Source organism: Hyperoodon ampullatus, assembly GCF_949752795.1.
Source record: "Hyperoodon ampullatus genome assembly, chromosome: 3".
Classification (NCBI taxonomy): domain Eukaryota; kingdom Metazoa; phylum Chordata; class Mammalia; order Artiodactyla; family Ziphiidae; genus Hyperoodon; species Hyperoodon ampullatus.
In genome coordinates this window covers 44,997,330-45,018,845 of record NC_136916.1, presented here as the reverse complement: position 1 = coordinate 45,018,845, position 21,516 = coordinate 44,997,330, and the positions used below count along the sequence as shown (strand labels likewise).

Below are 21,516 nucleotides of genomic sequence, written 5' to 3'. Positions count from 1 at the left end.
GCTTGAGATTCATTGAGCTTCTTGAGCCTTTGGGTTTATAATTTTGATCAAATTTGGGAAAAGAAAGTCCATTATTTCCTCAGATACTTTTTATACCCATCTTCCTTTCTTCTCCTTTAGGGAACTCTGATTAGATGATTTTTGGCTGCTTGAACCAGTCTCAACTGTTCTGTTTATTCTTTGAAATTTTCTATATGTTTCATCTCATATTTTTTTATTATTATGTCTTTAAGATAAATAATCTTTTCTTCTGTAATATTTAATCTGTGTCATTCCTATTCAGTGTACTTTCCATTATACACAATGTATTTTTCATTTCTAGAAGTTCATTTTCAGTCTTTTGTAAAAAATATCTTCAATATCCTCACTTATCTGTTTTCATGTTGGGTTTTTTGTACTGGGTTTTCCCTGGCTCTCTTTGGGTGGTTGTTTTGAATGATTGGCACTAGTAAGGGAATAAGGTAGTGTGGAAAGGGCATTTGCTGCAGTAATAGAAGATGAGGATAAGAGTCTTGGTTCTTTTACTTTCCTTGTTTGGATGAATTCTTTAGCAACAATCTGTTTCCCTCCCTGAGTCTTAGCTTTCTTATTTATAAAATGACAATAACAACAACAACATCAGTAATGACAATGCTTCCTAAGGTAGTTGAAAAGTGTAATACATGTGGTAGCAGTTAAGATACAGTAAATGGTTATACAAATATCAGTGATTATAATTATGATGATACTTGCAGTGATTTGGGTTTTAGATTTTTCTTCCTAGCCATTATATCTCAATAAGGTGATTACTTATCTAGAATTTCTTTTGTCCAATATTATCTTGTTTTATACACCCTTTACATAGAGATAAATGTTCTATTGTCAAGCTCAGCCAGGATGGCAGGACCAAGGAGAACTGTCCATTCTCCCCTAATTTCCTAGCATTGACTCTTTTCCTAGCTGATATGAGTCTCAGCACAGTCTCCCCACCAATTAGAATGAGAACTCTGTACGAGGAAGCAACTATTGTTCATATTTACCTCAATGTCTGTAGCATCTAGGAGATTGCCTCATACATAAATATTTGTTGAAAGAATTATTTTTCTAAAGAGGGTTGGAGCTGGTACTGACACACACAAAAATTGCCCAGGAAGTTGGACTTTACATTGTACGGTTCTAAGTCGGTAGAGATCTGCACATTTCCAATTTGGCTAGGGAGAGCACTAGCATGTGAGTCTCCTTTCTCTGCCTTCAAAATGGTTGGTCCACATGTGGGGCACATCCAAGAGGTTGGGGGATGAACCAAATAGAGGTTGGCTTGCTATAGTGATTGGGTCTTGAAAATGCTACATAAATCCAGATGACTGTAAGTAACTTTACTTATATTCTATATATATATATATATATATTCTACTCAGGGGGAATTGGTTCAATCCATAGGCTCAAATTAGCCACCAGGAGACCACCCACAACTTGTATGGTTTGTTTCACAAAGAGGAATTGGGCTAATTGCTTAGAAATGCAAAGAAACTGTGAGCACTAGAGGTAGGAAACACATGACCTTAGTGCTAAGGCTATTACGAACCACATGGAAGCTAATTAATGAAAAGCTATTGATTAGAGATCAGGAATCAGACTGGAGTACAGAGCGGGGAGGAAAGAAGGGAGGGGAAGGGACACAAGGAGGGACAGTGACAGATGAGAGGCAGACAGGGAGAGGGAGAGACAGAGAGAGAGAGGAGAAAAAATATAATGGAGGAAGAGATGGAGAAAAACAGGTAGAGATGGAAAAACATCAGAGAAAAATAGAGAAAATAAATGGGCATAATAATTTCTGTCCTTTTGGAGTTCTACTGTTTGGCTTTTCCTGGATTCCTGCAAAGGCTTTCTGTAATACAATTTGTTTCCTCCTAATTCCTTTTCTATGGACCAGTTTAAATGTAGACCCTTTCTTCCCACCAAGAGGGATCTCTACAGAATAGACCCCATTGCCCCAAGAGTTTGCTGTTTGTAATTTAACTGCTCCCTAAAGATTTGGGGGATTTTGTTTGAATTCTAGTTGATCCTCAGTTTAAAACTAAGTAAAGTATATGGCCCTCTGTATCTCAGCCTATAGAATATCAAGGATCTGTCCTGATCCAAAATTTTATGGTTTGTTGAATATAAATCAATTCTTTTTGGTGGCTCTAAGTTCATATTTCACTGAATTCTGTCCAGACCTCTTTCCATACACTTTCCTCTCCTTATTAACCCTTAAGTTCTGGTATGAATTATTCATGAAGTAGGTGCTAGTCTATTGGCTCTGCTGTATATGGATGAGTAATGGCTCAACCTCGTTTACTAAGTGAAAGGCAGTATTGGTTATTATATCCCCCTGTTGCCAGGCATATTCACAATGTAGACAATGATAAGTAAACAAATTTGTAAGCCCGTAAAGTGTGACTAAACTCCTTCTTGCTTTAGACAATCGTGGGACTATCTTCTTGACAAATGATTTCCTGATGCATCATTGTAAGCTAGCTCAGACGACTGAGGAAATGCTCCCTTCCCACACAGCCCAGGAAAGGCCTCGGCTAGTAATCCAGGCAATAAATCAAATCCTTGATTACATTCAGGCTGTCATTTTAAAATATTAACCTGCCATGCACTGAAGACATTTTTATTTAACTGTGGTATTTAAATGTTATCTCCTATGGAGCTTAGTTTATGCTTAATTCATACTCAGCCCTGGGCTAAGTAGCGCATGGCACAGTGGAGAGCCTTGGGCCTGAGGTACGCTGTGTGCCACCCCATCTGGGTAGCTGTGAATGCAACATGGGTGGCATATGCTTCAAAGGGCCAAGACAATCAAACCTCTATAAATAACAGCATTATGAATTTTGGGTGCTTATGTGTTAAAAGAGCTTTCATGTACACTACCTCCTAATAATAACTTCATTGAGTCAAGGTGGGGAATACTTTTTATGCACAATGCCCACTGTGAAATTGAGATTCAAAGAGGTTGAGGGGTTTCCTGGAGGTCAAGAAGCATGCTGGATCCAGAACAGTTCTGGAACTCAGGTTTATAAACTTGAAGGCCAGAGAGCTTTTGGGTATAACATGAAATTACTCAAGTCAGTACTTTCCGTGGACCCAGGACAGTGCTTTGCATATAAAGGATACTCAGGAAATGAGGGTGGAATTTAACTGATACCCTACAAAGCAAGTGAAGCTGGTTGTTCAGTCAATACACGTGTAGAATATTTAAACACCACTGCCGTGCTTATTCAACACCACCATGAATAAATGAGGGCGTGTCCACACTCTTACCACAGGCATTGTATTGACTAGACTCTGTTATTAAAATAACTCTTTACTCCAATGGTTAATATTGACACCAATCAAAAAAAGATAGCCAATACATGTCTGCTACTGCCCCTCCAGGAGGGAATCAGCATATTTTGTTTTTATTTCCTATGTTAGCAAAAGTGAAGCACCAAGGATCAACTGTAGAGTTCTCTAGAAAGCATAGTATCAACACATATATAAAATTTAAGTCTTCTAACTACAAAATGTCTTATTCAAATGGGCAGACTATACTTCCATTTTCTCTCTAGAACCCACTGGGAGAGACTGACTCCTTTCCCTCCTGAGGGAATGGTTTATGATAAGCATAACCATTTCTTTAACTGTAGCACAGGAAAATAAAATCGGGTCATAATTAATTATGAAATGATCGAATCCATAACTTACTAGGATCCAAGAGCAAAGATAAGGAGCACCTTAGATTTACATAACACTATATCAATTTCAAAGTGCTTTCATATAGATTAGTGTAATTAATTCTCATGTGATATTTTAAAAATTACACGTTTACAACCCCTCCTACCCCACATTTCTGCAAGGGCTTAATTGGTCATGTCTGTTCTCTGTAAACACTGTCCAGAGTGCTGCATTCTAGAATCACACATCCATAGTCTTTTGAAGATTAAAATTTCAAACTTTTTTTAACCCATGGCAAGAGAGGTAAATTTAAAATTGAAATTACTTAGCATTAATCTTTCGAGGGCATCGAAGTGCCATTAGTGGGGGAACAATTAGGCTTTCAAACAAAAAAAAAATTGAAACATTACTTCATCTGCATTTTTGTCTTACCAGCTTTGTGACTGCCTGCCTGGTTCAGGTCAACTGCACTTTTTCCAGAGGAAGAGTCTGAATGTGGGAAAAGACACACCTCTTTATTTCTACTTGTATCTTATTTTTGCCTTCACAATAGGGGGCTGCTTTGTAGTCTTGGCTCTACTATAACCTGTCTAAGCTTTGATTTTCTCATCAGTAAAATGAGGGAGTTGGATAAAACCATGTCTCAAAACTTCGCCCAGTTTCAATTCTCTAAATTCTTCTTTCAGCAGTACTTCCTTCCTACAGCACCTTGTTCATCAGACTCCTCTTGGCCTCGCTATCCAGGATGGAACCTTTTCGGTATGAAAGTATTACTGCCATTTCTGCTCTGAGTCCTGAATCTCAGCACAAAGGATGTGATCATGTTATTAATGCTAATAATTATAAAAATACAACTGCCATTTTGAATATGCTTAACAAGTGACAAAAGCTCTATATACATTATCTCAACAAATATATCAGTCCTGGGAAGTATGTATTATCCCATTTTCTCCATATTAGAAAAGCTAAAGCTCAGAATTGAAGCAAATTGCCCAAAATGCAAACTAAAGCCATACGATGAATAAGCCATCCTATTTTCAGAATGTTAGGACACATTTTTACACTCCGGTTCACAGGGCAGAACTGTCAGGGTAGTGGGAGGCCTGGGTGAGTTCATCTGCGACATGTACGCATTTTTCAAAATCTGCACATAAATTCACTATGAACTCATTTCCTCCTTCCTTATAAAGGAAGATAAGTTTGCAACTTTCACACCATTTTCATGGTCAAATGAAATCATGCACAGGTAGATTCAAAATAGTATTTCTAGAACCAGTCATATAGAACATCGGTAATAAAAATGGAATCTTGGAGTTCAGGTAACTGGCAACAAAATTAATTACTGTTGAAAATTTAGGCATTCATTTTTTGATATTCTAGAAGGAAAATATGGAAAATATTTGTGAGCATGATTTCACTTAAAGCTCATAAATATTTTGTCAGTAAAGTGAAAAATGTGAAAAAAATATATATATATTATATGCACAGTCTGGTGCAATAAATTTAAATTCGAATTTCTTCTTCCTTGAAAAGGATGTTGTTTTAAAAATACATGTATTGTTGGTGCCTCCTATCAAAAGGAAAACAGGTATACAGTAAATTACATGAAAAACTGCCAGCTAGAATACTGATAACTCATGTTTTCAATATCCATTTCCAGTATACTCAGCCCATGAACCATGAATTTTTCTAGCCTGTCCAGTGAGAGCAAACAGTATTCCTGATGTAACTGAACACTGGGCACTGTCATATCTAATTATTTTGGGTGGGCCTTACCTTGTTCTTGGGAAGTTTCCTCATACGCATGCACTTATAATTATTCAGCTGATTTGTCAAAAGGGGTCCTTTGCAGGATTATAAAACTAGAATATTTCTACTACTGCATTTCTTTAAATGGATGCTTTATTTCATAGATTGCAACTGAAAACCTATGGCTCATACCTCTAAAGGTTGTACCTTGTTTGACATGTTCTGTGTTGGTTTTCATACTGTTTTATTTTGTTTTGCTTATCAATAAATTCAAAGTTCCAGACTTTCTATTCTAGTCAAGAGGGAGTAACTGGGACTAGAGATTCCCCCCACGTGAAAAGTCAAAAAGTGAGTGAAATATATGAAACATTGTTTCTCAATATACTGAAGATCTGTCAAAGAAGAACAGTGATTTCAGGGAGGTGAAAAAAAATTAACAAGGTGAGCCTTACATTACTTCAGCTTACTTCCCTGAGGGAGTTTCCAGGCCACTGTGCAAAGAGAGAAAACCCAGGTGGAGTCCACTGGACTCTCTGAGTTGGAACGACAGAGTTGAAATTCTGAAAAACCCAATGTAGCTAGAAGTCACAGGGCATACATACTATCAAAAAGAAGAGAACTGAACAGAAAGAAAGCAACAATCTACTTCAGGCTCATCTTGAGCAATCAGCTGAGTAATAAGTGCACACATGTGATGAAACTACCCAAAGCCAGGTTAAAAGCCACCCTTGAAAGGATTAGACATCACAGTGCCCAACACTCACCAAGGCTAGAAATAGTGTTTGTGTCGACTGCACAGACAAGAAAACCTTATCATTCTCGAGTCAGTAGGTGGAGGACATGGAAGAGTCTTGTTTCAGTACTGAGGAATAATTAGCCTGAAGTTGAGTGCTATTTCATTCCCACTTAACAAATTTTAAAAAGCAAGACCTACCTAAAGAACTATATGTTTCCATGTAACTTAACTATGTCTCAGCACAGAGCTCAAGAATATTTAGAGGATGCCAAAAGTATCCAGCAACCAACAAAGTAATATTTGCAAAGTCTGTCTGTCATCCAATATAAAATTACCAGGCACATGAAGTAGCAGAAAAACACGACACAAAATAAGGGAAAAAAAATTATCAATCAAAACTGACCAAGAATGGACACAACTGTTAGAATTGTCAGTCAAGGGCATCAAAACAATTATTATAAGTACTGCATGAATCAGAAAGCTAAGGAGAGAAAGACAGTGTCAGGGGAATGAGAAAACAAGCCACAGACATGCAGAAAGTATTTTCAAAGGGCACATGTGATGAAAGACTATTATCCAAAATATTCAAAGAAATCTTAAAATTCAATAATAATAAACAACTTGATTAAGAAATGGGCCAAAAAGCCTAACAGACACCTCACCAAAGATAATGAACAGGACTGCAAATAAGCAAATGAATAGATGTTCAACATGGATCATCTCAAATGAAAATCAAATTAAAACGAGGTATCATACGCACGTACCAGATCAGCCAAAATTCAAAATACTGACAATGTCAAACGCTAAAGAGGATGTGGAACAAGAGGAACTGTTATTCACTGCTGGTGAGAACACAAAATGGTCCAGCCACTATGGAAGACAGTTTGGCAGTTTCTTACAAAACTAAACATACCCTTACCATAGAATCTAGCAATCATACTCCTTGGCATTTACCCTAAGGAGCTGAAGATTTATGTCCACATAAAAACCTGCATATGAATATTTATAGCAGCTTTATTCATAATGGCTAAAACCTGGAAGTAACCAAGATGTTCTTCAGTAGGTCAATGAATAAAAACACTCTAGTACATCAAGGCAATTAAATATTATTCAGTGCTGAAAAAGAAATGAGATATCAAGCCATGAAAAAAAAAAACACAGAGGAACCTTCAATGCATATTACTAAATGAAAAAAAAAGTCAATCTGAAAATGCTACATACTGTATGACTCCAACTATATGACGTTTTAGAAAAGGTAAAACTTTGGAGACAGTAAAAAGATCAGTAGTTACCAAGGATTTGGTGAGGGAAGAGGAATGAACGGATGAAGCGCAGAGGATTTTTAAGGCAGTAAAAGTACTTTGTATGATACCATAATGATGGATACATGTCATTATACATTTGCCCAAACGTATAAAATGTAAAACACTATGAGAAAGGTAATGTCTACTCTGAATTTTGAGTGATTATCTTGTGTCAATGTAGGTTTATCAACTGTAACAATATACCCACATGCTGGTGGGAGATGGTGATAATGGAGGCAGGCTATGCATGCGTGGGGGTAGCAGGTACATGGGAAATCACTACACATTCCCCTCAATTTTCCTATGAACCTCCCCCCCCAATAACATCTTAATTTTTAAAACAATTAAGCAGAGATATGGAAGATACAGAGACTCAATGTGAACTCCCTGACATGGAAAATAAAAGTCTGAGATGAAAAACACAGTGGCTTGGATTAAGAGTAGATTAGACATTACAGAAGAAAAGGTCAGTGAATTTGAATGCCTAGCAATAGAAATAATTTAAAGTGAAACACAGAGAAAGGAAGGGGGGCAGAGAGAGAGGGAGAGAACATAAGAGCATCCATGGCCTGTGGGACAACTTCAAGAGGCTTAATATATGTATAAGTGAAATCTCCAGAAGACAGGGACAGAAAGAATATTTAAAGAAACAATGGCCAAAATTTCCCCAAATTTAAAGAAAACCTCAGACTCACAGGCCCAAGTAGCTCAATAAACCCTAAGCACCAGAAACACAAAGAAAATTACACTATGGCGCACTGCAATCAAATTGTACAGGTGAGTAAAGAAAACAAAACCTTAAAAGCAAATATGGAGGGGAAAAGACATGTACAAGGTAACAAAGAAGACAACAGATTTATCATTGAAAATAAGGAAGCGAGGCAAACACAAAGACAATGGAACAATATCGGCCAAGTAAAGTTTTAAAAATGACATTCAGAATTACATGATTCTCTCAATAGATGCAGTAAAAGCATTAGACAAAATGCAACATTGCTTTCTGATCAAAATTCTTAGCCTACTGGAAGTAGAAGATGGCTGTCTTAACTGGAAAAGTTGCATCTGCAATAAGCCCAAAGCTAATATCACAGTTAATCAAGAAAGGAACGTCTTCCATCTAAGATCAGGAACAAGGCCAGAATGTCTGTTCTTATCACTTTTACTTGGCATTATACTGGAAATCTTAGCCAAGGCAATAAAGCAATCAAAACCGTATCAGGCTTTCTTTCGTGTGAAAAATGATAAGCCAATTAAAAACTTCACATGAAAATAATTCAAAGGTTCTAAAATAGATAAAATAACTTTGAAAAAAAGAAAAAGTTGGAGGGCTGGCACTACCTGATTTTAAGACTTTATTTATTATAAAGTATAACTATAGTAATCAAGACCATGTGGTAGTGGCATATACATGGAGAAAAAGATCAGAATAAAAAATCCAGAAACAGAAATAATCTCCACACATATACAGAAAGCTGAATTTTATAAAAGGTGCAAAAGCAGTTTAGTACAGAAAGGATAGTGTTTTCAAAAAATGGTGCAGGAACCATTGGATTTCCATATACGAAATAAAGAACTTGGGTCTATAACTTATACCACATTAAAAATAATCACATCAAAATGTATCAAAGACCAACGTGTGAAACATAAAAATATAAAACTTCCACAAATAAAAACACAAAAAAATAAAAATGGGCAAAATACTTGGATAGTTAACTAATGAAGATACATGAATAGCATATAAACATATTCTAAGATGCCTGAAATCATTAGTCGTTAGATAAATGCAAAATAAAAGCAGTATAAGATAACAAGACACACGTATTAGAATGGCTAAAATCCAAAAGACTGGCCTTACATTGGAAGGATTTGTATGACCTGGAATTCCCATACATAGGTGGTGAAAATGTATATAGAATTGTACAAGCACTTAGGAAGAGTTAAAAATTAAACATGCTCCTAATATATGTTCCAGCTATTCTAGTGTTAGGTATTTATTCAAGAGAAATGTAAACATATATCCTTAGGTATTATCTGCATCATTTTTTTTTCTTTAAGAGACTCAAGCCACTTGCTCCTAACAACTTTATTTTTTAATAGCTAAAAACTAGAAACATACCAAATGGCCATTGAAGGTGACTGCATAAACAAACGGTTATATTTTAATACAATGAAATGCTACCTGGCAATAAAAAGAAATAAATTATTGCTAAACCCTACAACATGGGTGGATCTCAAAACAGCTATGCTGAGTGAAAAAAAACACACAAAAGAAGGACGCATGCTGTAAGATCTGTTCACATAAAATTGTAGACATGCAAAAAAAAAAAAAAAAAAAAGTTCTATAGCACCATAAAGCCAGCCAGTGATTGCCTGGCATCGGGGGGCAGTCAGGAGGGATGGCTTCAATGGGGCATAAAGAACCTTTTTGGGTTGAGAGCTATGCTCATTTTCTTGTCTGTGGTGATGGTTTCATGGGGTATACATATGTCAAAACTTAAATTGTACAGTTTGAAGATGTAGACTTTTTTTTTCCAATTATACTTCAATAAAGTTATTTTTAAACTTTCAAATCTCCAGCTTCTCCTAAGAAACTGGAAACTCTAGCTGCATTGCAGCTGCAGGACTGCATGGCAGTGGAAGCTGTCTCTTTCCCAAGTCACTTGCTCTCAAGTTTCCCACAGTCCTTGTCCCTCCCCTTTTTTGCCCTTATCCTACTTTATTCACTTACTTGACTGCCTTAGGAATAAGAATTTATGACTATCAATTGATTTCTTATCTTCTCTTAACAAACAGAGAGATATTAAAATGGTTTCTCCCAGCAGTCTGAAGTAGAAATCATAGAAAGCTCTTAACTTTTTCCATGGTACTCTCTGTTATTGGGTCCCAACTGATTTTCCACACCCTTTTCTTAACACTCCCTTCATCAGCCAATATACATGTGAAATTCTGTATTTTATATATACTCTTGTCCACATTCCCAAACAAGCTGTATGTGTTGAGTTTGCTTATTTAGCATGTTTATGAGATCCATGTGTAAACTATTAACAAAGAAAGAAGGAAAGAAAAAGAACAGTCTGCCTTTAAACTCACAGTTAGGGCTTTTCATTTCTACCAAATGGTAATTGGAAGTTATCTTATCTCTCTCCAAGAAGGGGTAATAGAAAGAAAAGAACCCTTGACAAAAAATGATTTCTTGCTGTTTGGTACAGGATATAAGAGGTTTAAAATAAACGACCTCACGGAAAATGAGAGGTTTTAAGTTATCATCAACAATTTCATCAGTACAGGCTGGTGTAGCTGTAATGGGCCAGGTGACGCCCCAAATCTTTCTATTGTCTTTAGTCATCAATCTTCAGATGACAAGCTATTGCTGAATCAAGCTTGTAAATTCCTTACTATATTGGGTCAACCCAAGTTACAGATCATGTCATAGTCTTTTTTTTTCCTCCCGCAAACTCACCCTAGCTGTGCCAACTTTTTTTTTGTAATACTTTTTTAATTCGCTTGCTTCCCAAGATGAAGAATAAATAATAAATATCATGAGGTTATTGAGTTCATAATATTCATTTCACTTTTTTATAATTTATGCATAGATACAATTAAAATATGAGATAATTATTGCTTGCATATTTGCATGCCTGTCTTAAATTTATCCTGAAATATTTTAATATTTGTAATAGTTTCATTATTTACTTACAAATAAAACTTCTCATCCCATACTGGATTCAAGTTTCCAAAAATGGTTTTAGTTCTTCTTTTGTTCTTTCCGACTTGAACTGTAACATATGGGTCACTTGACCCTGTTTTGTCTTTTGCCTGCAAGCCTTGTGCAGAAACCACTGAAATAAACCAAATTCAAACTTTTAATATAAAGATTTCCTCAGAAACAAATAAAATGATAATGAAGGAAACATTTTCTATTTCGTTGTCCCCTTGGTTTGCAATGCAACACCACTGCTTTCATTTTCATGAGCAACAGGACTTAACAAAATGTTTAATAAAAGAATGAATCACAGAACATTAAAACCTTCCTTTAATGAATATTTGCTTTTGCCCGTAATGAACAGTAGTGGTATACATACATAGGCATATTAGCTATATACTCATATATATCACTGCACCATGTATAGATAAATGAGAATGCACATACAATAAGCAAATTACCCAATGTAATTCAAAAGTCTGTGATTTATTTATTTATGAATTTACTGTCAGTATTGATCAACTCAACTCAGTAATAGGAGCTTCTTTATTTTACCTTTTGAATACAATATGAGTAAGTTAAAAGGTGTGGTAAATATCAACATGTAACATATGCAGTTGCTGTTACTTACAAGCAACTTCAGAAGTTCAAGTTATTAGACATCACTAAACTCAGATTGCCAAATCAAGGATCAAATGAATGAGGGATACCGATCCAGGAGTATATAAAACAGTATTTGTTTTCTCATTAAGAAAAACTGACTGAAGAGATTACTGGCTACTCTTGTCTTTTATCAGTGGCAGGCAGCAACAAAGCTAGTCTCCTGTAAACTGCAGCGTACTGATGAGTATATTACAAAATAGAACTTTCTTCCTCTTGAAGAGCTTTTGATTAGAACAAGACATAGACTGAAATGATTTCAATTATCTAGTACACATTTCAGAAATTTGAAGTACCAATTAGACTTTAATATTGACAAGATTGAAAAATTCTACTTATCTTACCTATAACTATTAGTAGTAGTGATTTCTAAGACATATAAAAAATCTCAATATGGAATGAAAATTTTTAAAAAGACTTATTTTTACCTGTAATGGTTATTTTTGCTGACCACTTAGATGTCCCGTCCAGTACACTCTGTTTGGCCGCCTTTGTGTACTGCACAAAATCTTCTTTAGAAATCTGAAACATTTCCTGAATTATCTCAAACACCTCTGGCCTGTTTGTCTCCCTGATCTTCATTCTTTCTTTCATGGCTGTAATAATGGTCTGAGTCTTGTCTTCCGCACCATGCTTAGAACTCTTTTCTGCCGCTCCTATAATAGAAAAATCAACGGTGATGTAAATATACATGAAGTTACTTTTTGAGGGACCAAGAGAGGGAGAAAAAAAAAAGGAAGAACATGAGAATGAATGAATGCTTTTATTGTGAGGAGTCAGGGTGGCTTTTTCAAAAAATATCAGGGGAACAAGCTCTATGCAGAGACTAGCCCTTGTGTTACTGGCAAGGAAATGGACCTCCACGATACCAGTTTATTCAGTTGTATTACTGAACTGAATCACAGTTGTGCAAATATTTGGTTTGAAATTTTAAAAACAAATTTCAAAACCAAAAGGAACGCATACAATCAAATCTGTTATATACCACACATATTTACTGAGTAACCAAAACAAAATTGAGAAACAGACTGGATGCATACGGCAAACGTCACTTGAAAATCAATATTTCAAATACTTGTGTTCATCTAAAGTACCTAATTATTTTTAATTGATGAAATTTATCATAATGAAAAGCTTAAATTTTTCCCTGCAAAATAAATATGACCACTATTTGTTATATTGAAATATAGGGTAAAATTTTACCTGGAATGAAAGTAATTCTGCTATTTAAAAAGGATGTGGAAACCACTGGGCTGGACTACCTCTACCTCATGGACCACAGACTTGAACTCTCATTCTGTGATATGGCCATAGTTTTAAACAGGCTGAATTTTTACTTTCTAGTCAAAACTCTGTTTTGTTTTCTAAGACATTGTTTTTTTCATGATCGGTCTCAACTTTCTGGGCACTTTTGTTTATAACACAAATCCTGGCAATGAAGGATTTCCAAAAGCCAATTCTTGGGTCCCTCACCTTCTCCAACTACCAACCGGATAGTCTTATGTGGACTCTGGGTTGCTCAGTATTCCACAAGCAAATAGTGGACACTGATTCCAGCTCTCATGTTTCCTTACTGAGTTTGAAGTTGGAAAGCAAAGGCCCATGTATCAGGGTCTATAGGAACTGTCGCTGCTGAAACCAAACACTTTTTGGTACAGAAGCAACTGATATACAATGAAAAGAAGAAGAAAATTGTGTCTATAGGTGGTAATCATTCCAATTTTTATCTCCATGACTGTAAATACTGCCCAACTTGTATTATATTTTTTGAAATATTGTGTTTCTGAAATAAGCATACTAATAGAGTTTAGAGACTGAATGTGATAATTTATCTGTACAATTCCTATCACAAAGGATAGCCTCAGTAATGTCCTTTGAGCCTACTTCTGTGAAAGTTATGCCCAATTTAAGTACAGAAGCTAAGACAAAATACAAAAAGTCAACTCTGAACTTTCCTTGTAATAAATTCATCTAAAATTTAACGGCAGTATTTTAGTGAACATCTTCATTTATTTGAAAATAAAACATTTATTTTCTAAAGTAGAAAAAATACATTCAGGGGCCTCCCTGGTGGCGCAGTGGTTGAGAGTCCGCCTGCCGATGCAGGGGATACGGGTTCGTGCCCCGGTCTGGGAGGATCCCATATGCCGCGGAGCGGCTGGGCCCGTGAGCCATGGCTGCTGAGCCTGCGCATCCGGAGCCTGTGCTCCGCAACGGGAGAGGCCACAACAGTGAGAGGCCCGCATACCACAAAAAAAAAAAAAAAAAAAAAGAAAAAATACATTCATAGTAATCAAGGTATAATTAGAGTACACTAAAATAGATGAAAAATCTATTGGCAGAAAGAGCAGTTTCCCTGTCTTTACCTTTTTTTTTTTAACCTTTGAGAATTTATACCACATTTTTAAAAAATACTAAAAATTAATGTATTCCATTTAAGATATAATTTGAAAGGACATTCTAAGTGTCCTAGTCATCTGTTAAAGCATGCCCTCGAACAGCTACACATTTGTGAATTGTGCACCTTTAAGCAATTAATAAGCATTTTTGTAATTTGTCAGTAATGGTTTAGCTCCATAGAACATTAATTCTTACATGGTAAAATTAGCTTAGGCTACACTATATAGTTACAACTCCCCAAAAGGCCTATTTTACTTCAAGAATTGGAATATTCATTAAAAGGAAAGAACAGCAGTGCCTTGAAAAAGTCACCTACAAAATTCAAAGTGCCTCAAAAGTTTGGTTTGTAAAGGTCATTCTAAGAATGCTCAAAGTGTCATAAAAATGTTGACTTCCCCGAGATTTCTAAACAAATATTACTGTTGTGCCTATTATGCCCTCAAAGCTCTAGAAAAGTGTGTTAAAGTTCTCAAGAGTTAAACGTATTTTGGATTATTTTTCTAAATTCAGGAAGAGCCAGCTGACTGCCATCCACATAATAAATGTTCATTCTAGTAATAGCTACCAAATTCAAGGCTGGAATGTCAAGAGATTTTTCTTCCTAAGAAACCAAATCTCTGTACTTAACAACTGCCGCTTGAATTCTTTTAAGGAATTAACTAGGAAAGATTGACAATTAGCTTTGAAATCATTCACCAATGCTTTTGATGTTGGAGTAGAATATCTACTCAATATGTACAGACAACATACAGACCCATAAATTGTGAAATCGCCAATCTAGGAGAGCAAGTTAATAGAGACTTATGTTTGAGCCTTTTAACTGTTATTTCTAGAAAAGATATATAGCTTTTTTTAAGTTCTACTTTTATATTTTTGATCTGAAGAAAATGATTCAAAGTAGATCTATTTAGTTCAGGGATACAAGACAAATTTACAATTTTTGTAACTCATCTACAATGACTTTTCATTGCCCTGTTATTTATTGAACCTATATATCTCATCTTATTTTTCTAATGGTAGTCCATTCTCTTTGTCTGCATTCTAGCAGCTTCATTGAAATACAGTAATATGTCACCAGAGATCAACAATAAAGGAGATCAAGAGATATTACACAGTGAAAGCACTTGGTAAAGTATGTATTACTCTACCAAGTGCTTTCACTGTGTAATATCTCTTTTGATCTCCCTTATTGTTGATCTCTGGTGACATATTACTGTATTTCAATGAAGCTGCTAGAATGCAGACAAAGAGAATGGACTTGAGGACACGGGGGTAGGGGAGGGTAAGCTGGGAGGAAGTGAGAGAGTAGCACTGACATATATACACTACCAAATGTAAAATAGCTAGTGGGAAGCAGCTGCATAGCACAGGGAGATCAGCTAGGTGCTTTGTGACCCCCTAGAGGGATGGGATAGGGAGGGTGGGAGGGAGGCTCAAGAGGGAGGGGATATGGGGTTATATGTATACATATAGCTGATTCACTTTGTTATACAGCAGAAACTAACACGCCATTGTAAAGCAATTATACTCCACTAAAGATGTTAAAAAAAAAAAAAAATCAGGCTCTGGACCATTAAAAAAAAAAAAAAAAAAGAGTAATACATTATCCAAATGGAATGCATCTTTGTTACTTTTAAAAACACTTAGGGACTTCCCTGGTGGCGCAGTGGTTAAGAATACACCTGCCGGGCTTCCCTGGTGGCGCAGTGGTTGAGAGTCCGCCTGCCAATGCAGGGGACACGGGTTCGTGCCCCAGTCTGGGAAGATCCCACATGCCGCGGAGCAGCTGGGCCCGTGAGCCATGGCCGCTGAGCCTGCGCGTCCAGAGCCTGTGCTCCACAACGGGAGAGGCCACAGCAGTGAGAGGCTCGCGTACCGCAAAAAAAAAAAAAAAAAAAAAAAAAGAATCCGCCTGCCAATGCAGGGGTCACGGGATCGAGCCCTGGTCGGGAAGATCCCACATGCTGCAGAGCAACTAAGCCCGTGCGCCACAACTACTGAAGCCCGTGTGCCTAGAGCCTGTGAGCCACAACTACTGAGCCTGCGCTCTAGAGCCCGCAAGCCACAACTACTGAAGCCTGCGTGCCTAGAGCCCGTGCTCCGCAACCAGAGAAGCCACTGCAGTGAGAAGCCCACGCACCACAATGAAGAGTAGCCCCCGCTTGCCGCAACTAGAGAAAGCCTGTGCACGTTGACAAAGACCCGAAGCAACCAAAAATAAATAAATAAATAAATTTAAAATAAATAAAAACACTTAATTGACAGATTAATACAATTATGCACAACAAAACTGCAAGAGATTTCAACCTTAGACAGAGGCAGACTTATCCCACATGGCTCCCTTCCACCTAATTTAATGGAACAGCCAATTAACTAGAAACCTTCATTTTCTTTAATTTTTATTCATTACCCAAAGCATCTAAATTGCATATAAAAGCCACAGTTTCACCACTTTTATATGGCAACTTACAATTTCAGTTTTCCTTCCAAATAATTATCTATATGCACGTAACAAATGTATGATTCCACCGTGATCTCAGTCTCTTCTCTTTCCTATTTTTCTGAACAGCTGTTCTAAAACATTTCTACTCTTTTCAAGTCACCTACCACCGCCATTACTCTCCATTCTCAGCATATGATCTTATCTCTTCCTTAACAGAAATGCAGGCATTCTAAATTCAGTGGTCACATTTTCTCCCCTCCCCCATGGAAAAAAGCTGAACAACAAAAGCCAAACTTGATTTATAACATTAGCAGATTTCTGTGGTGTAAATACTCCTAGCATGGCTGATTTCAAGGAACTGCCTCACAGAATTCTTCAATATTTATCAACCAACACTGACACAACTACCTGAATATATATATATATATACATATATATATATATATATATATATATATATATATATATATATATATATATATACACACACTACTCTTCAAGGCCAACCACAAGTAAAGGTGTATTCCAAGTATCTAACACACTGCTTGGAAAATAGGATATACTCAGTAAATAGAGAAGATAAAATATTTATTGGGGGAATCTAAAAAAAAACAATATATTTGAGTATTTAATTGGCTCTGGGTTTAATTTAATGTGCTATAAACTTCTTGCACACTGTGACCACAAGGCCAAAATCCTGGAAGAAACAAGAATGAATTCTATCTAAAATGATAAACATGCTTTGGAATATATTTTATGAAGAGACAAAATACACCAGGCCCTTGGCTTCAGATTTGGGATTTTCAGAAAACAAATGGGTGCCCACCATTATAAAGCAGAATTTGGTTGGCATATATACTTCATGAATTTAACAACATAAAGCAAGGGCATAAATCCAATTATAAGTGCAAAAAAATCAATCAAGAGAATCACTTTTAAATAAGGCAAGAGAGCATAGTGCTCATGGTGCTCTGGATATAGAACAACACTGTCTTGTGTGTGAATCCTGATTTGCCACTTACTAACCATTTGAACTTGTGCTAGTTAATTCCTCTCTGTAAGCCTTAGTTTCTTCATCTGAGAAACACAAGGAAATAATAGTAGTGTCTTCCTTTACAGGGTCATTGTAAGGATTAAATGAGATAATGCATATAGTTTCAATAATAATAATTGAATAAGTGTAGGGATTTCAGAATGTCTAAGAGGTGAAGTTATAAACATTTGTTAAAGAATTTCACATTAACGAGGAATTTTAGGGTTCTGAGCTTCATAATTACTTGCCCTGTGAAGCAACTCCTTGAAAACTTTTCCCTGGACAGTGCCATGCTCAGTGTCTGCCACAGGCTAAATGCTTTATAGCTATTTACTAGATGGGAGTCAATGAAGTGCTTGAAGATAAAAGACAACAGAGTTCAAAGAGACTGCAGAAGATAATAATAACAACAATGATAATAATAATTTATTATTAACATCCATTAACCCTTACCTGTGTTTGAGGCTGGTGAACCCAGAGGTAGCAGGTGGTTAATAAACCTGGAAAGCACACTCAGGGTCTGATATTGAGGCACGTGTCTCCCTAAGAGTGTCTAGTATGAGAAACTTTATTGCTTTTCTTTTTTTTTTTTTTTTAACCAGTAAAACCATGTAGGTGGACCTGCTTTTGACACTTCTGCTTTTCTTTCCCATGAAATCATGTAGGTGAGCATGTAGTTGGCGCTTGCTACCCTTTCCCTTTAGTTGCTTTACAACCAAGATGATCTTAACCCTCCTCTTTTAACATACCTTCAATCTTTCAAGGAACAGCCCCGGACTCCCCCGTCTTCAAGACAGCCGCCTCCTTTTTCTTGTAAGATCAAAGCAGCACACTCCACACGATTTCTCACAAACAAAGGACTAATGTTTAACAGGCGGGTAACCGGAGGAGCACAGATCTAGCAGAGCGTCATCTCCCACCCCTGTAGGTGGGGAATGTGGGGAGGGAGGCTCCTTTGGAGGAACTGCCACCTTCTATAAAGTGACTTCACTGTCAGTAAGCCTACAGCCCCAAACAAAGAAAAACCACCTTTCCTCTCCTCTGCTTCCACTATATCAACCCCACCAGATTCGATCATCCCATTTTTAGTAAATGCAAACTTTTAGAACAAGTTTAGAAACGTGCCTGCCAACCCCCCCACCCCCACAAAATCAGGAATACCCTCTCACAATTCTTTGTCAAAACTCCATCTCATGAGTGTTATCTAGATACTCACTTTCTCAAGATTTCCCAGTCATTTCAGAGTCCAGAACTATCTATAAGCTCTAAGGGAACAAATTAATTGTAAACAAGGTGGGGGGACAACTTCAAAAACATTTTTACTATGTAAAGAAAAAAGAAGGAAGCAAGGGAGAGATTGGAAGAGGAAAGACCTTTTTGGTCTCACCACTGTTAGTTACATTGATTTCTTCATATCCTTTTCAAAAGAAAGAAAGAAAGAAAAAAAGATAACAAAGAAAAAATTAAACTTAGGATTTCTTTCTTTTTCTCTTTTTTTTTAAATAGCCTCTGACACCTGTGAATTCAGCTGACACATCTGGTTCACACTGTGGCTGGAAGCTGGCCTGGTGCTCACCACTAGGCAGTAATGCTTTCCAGCTGGGTATAAGGACTCTCATAGGACACCATCCTCACACATGGTCCCTCTTAAAGCAAGACAAACAAGGCCACTCTATAATTTTTTCTAAGCACAGATGAAAACCAGGTCACCATGTAACCACAAAAGACCAAACATCCCTCTCCTAATATGAGTGACTACTGCTTCTTTACTAAGTACAGCTATTAGCTTCACTCTGCTTTCCTCGTAGATTTTTTTTTTTAATGTACACAATCACAGAATTGTCCTCACTTCAAGGCAAACTCAATCAAGAGAAATCCTCTGCTTTTTTAATGTCCTCTTACTGAGATGCCCTGTGGTTCACCCTGGTTGCATTCTCCATGAAGTGATGGGGAATAAACTGAACTTTTAAGACCATAGGTGTGTTACTGGTGGTCTTTAGCTGGAGAGCATTGACAGGTATTATTATTTTCACATATATGGAAAATGGTGCTCAGAGAGGTTTTTAAAAACTCTACTAGTGACAGGATTAGAAGCCAGATCTTTCTCAAGTAGTTCAGGAGTATGAAAAAAATGTATATAGATAGATAGGTAGCCTTCGCTTAGGTTACATAGAATACTTCTGTGACATTACGTAAGGCATACTCACCCTTTTTGTGCCCCATGTACCCTATCCCAAAACCTGAAAATGCTCCATTATAAGGTTATTCCTTTGGGTTAAGGAACTGACCATTGTACTAAGCTAACTTAACAATTGATTCCACTTTTATCCAAATTAACTTATCAAATCATTTCCTCTTTAGTGTTGAAAAGTCAGTGTAGTGAGTGAGTTGTGATTGGAGACGGTGGACTGAGGGGGTATACCCCGAGCTTGGTGGGTTGGTCATAGAGGGAGGCCTTGAGGAGTCATGATCGGGAGCGCTGGGAAGCCGAGGTCTGGGCAGCACAGAATGTCTAAAAGACAGGGAGGGGGGAAAGCACTGGAGATAGAATTTAACAACTTTCCGTTTTCCCCTTAGGGTCCACTTTGCATGTTTCTTTGTAAATTAGGAGAGATCACTAGGCTGGGAGTTCAGAGACCTTAGTTGTAACACTACCTATGTTACCATTCGATTCTTTTTGACAAGATACTGAACTGTCTGAACTAAGTAAAATCTGTAGATCGGGTTCTCCAATCTACTGATCTCAAAGGCTCCCTTAATGATCTACGGTTCTATGGAAGGATGATCTTTAAACCATTTCATGCTATTTCTAATTCTGTTCGCATGCCTTCATATGTTGCTTCCCCAACATTTATTATGCAGCTAGCTGTGCTTAAATGTGTGACTAAATTATGGGGAAACAAAGACTGGTCTCCACCCTATAGCAGAAGATACACAAAATCCTACTTCTAAACAAGCTTCCTAAGTATATTCATAACATAAACATACTTTGTATAATTTCTGTTGACAGAGTAGAATGTCAAAAGTTTCTAACATATGTGTTTATATCTATTCACCTGAGTTAAGGCTTAGAAAATCTGTCTGAGTCCAGGGACAACACTGATTACTTTCTTTCTAGATCTGAAAGCCCAGAGTAACGCTCCCACCCATAGCTGTTCAACATATACAAATAACTGACCGTCTTAAGATAGTGTGGTTGCAAATGTGGTAGCACAAATATGAAAAAAAAATCAGTATCTAGTTTGCAGACAGGCGTGCACTAGCCAGATTTTGTGAATGTTACAAATTCACAATGGTTAGTAATTAGTGCATGTAAGCTTAACATAATGTCAGTGGGAAACAGAACAAAATAGCACATCTCACAAGATGCTGCTTTCCTGAACTCTTGATGAAATACTTTCTTTATGCAGATACTTGAAATTTCCAGTTAGGAATTAAAACTAGGCAGAATATTTTTTCAGTGGGACTCTGGGATTTCTTCTTTGGAGATGTGTAAGAAAGTGCTAGCCAGTCGGGTTAGGCTCCATGGTTATTTGCATATTTTTCTGATTTTGAAGTTATCTCTTTTCTACTGTAAAAAGATAATCAAGGAAAATATTTTATATGTGATCTCTCTTTTTACATATGTCTCACTCTGCATACAACCTCAACCCAGCCAACATACACGTTTTTTCACTTTTTCCTAGTTTAAAACTGCCACCATAACTGTTTTGACAAGGTCCTTATGGGTTACATGAATATCATTCAGGGTCAGAAACCGCTCCTCCATTAACTGCGTTTCAATTCTTCCATCACCAAATGCCATTT

At 36.8% G+C, this 21,516-nt stretch overlaps 1 protein-coding gene across 1 annotated transcript in view; it reads right to left on the bottom strand.

The window, feature by feature from the left end:
* Window positions 1–21,516, bottom strand: part of UNC13C (unc-13 homolog C) — a gene marked incomplete at both ends in the record, with an annotated part of 584,133 nt that overhangs the window by 344,629 nt on the left and 217,988 nt on the right. The window contains 2 exons of the mRNA XM_079701234.1: window positions 11,168–11,309; window positions 12,262–12,489. Of these exons, the coding sequence (XP_079557360.1) occupies window positions 11,168–11,309; window positions 12,262–12,489 (370 nt within the window). The remainder of the gene's footprint in view (window positions 1–11,167; window positions 11,310–12,261; window positions 12,490–21,516) is intronic.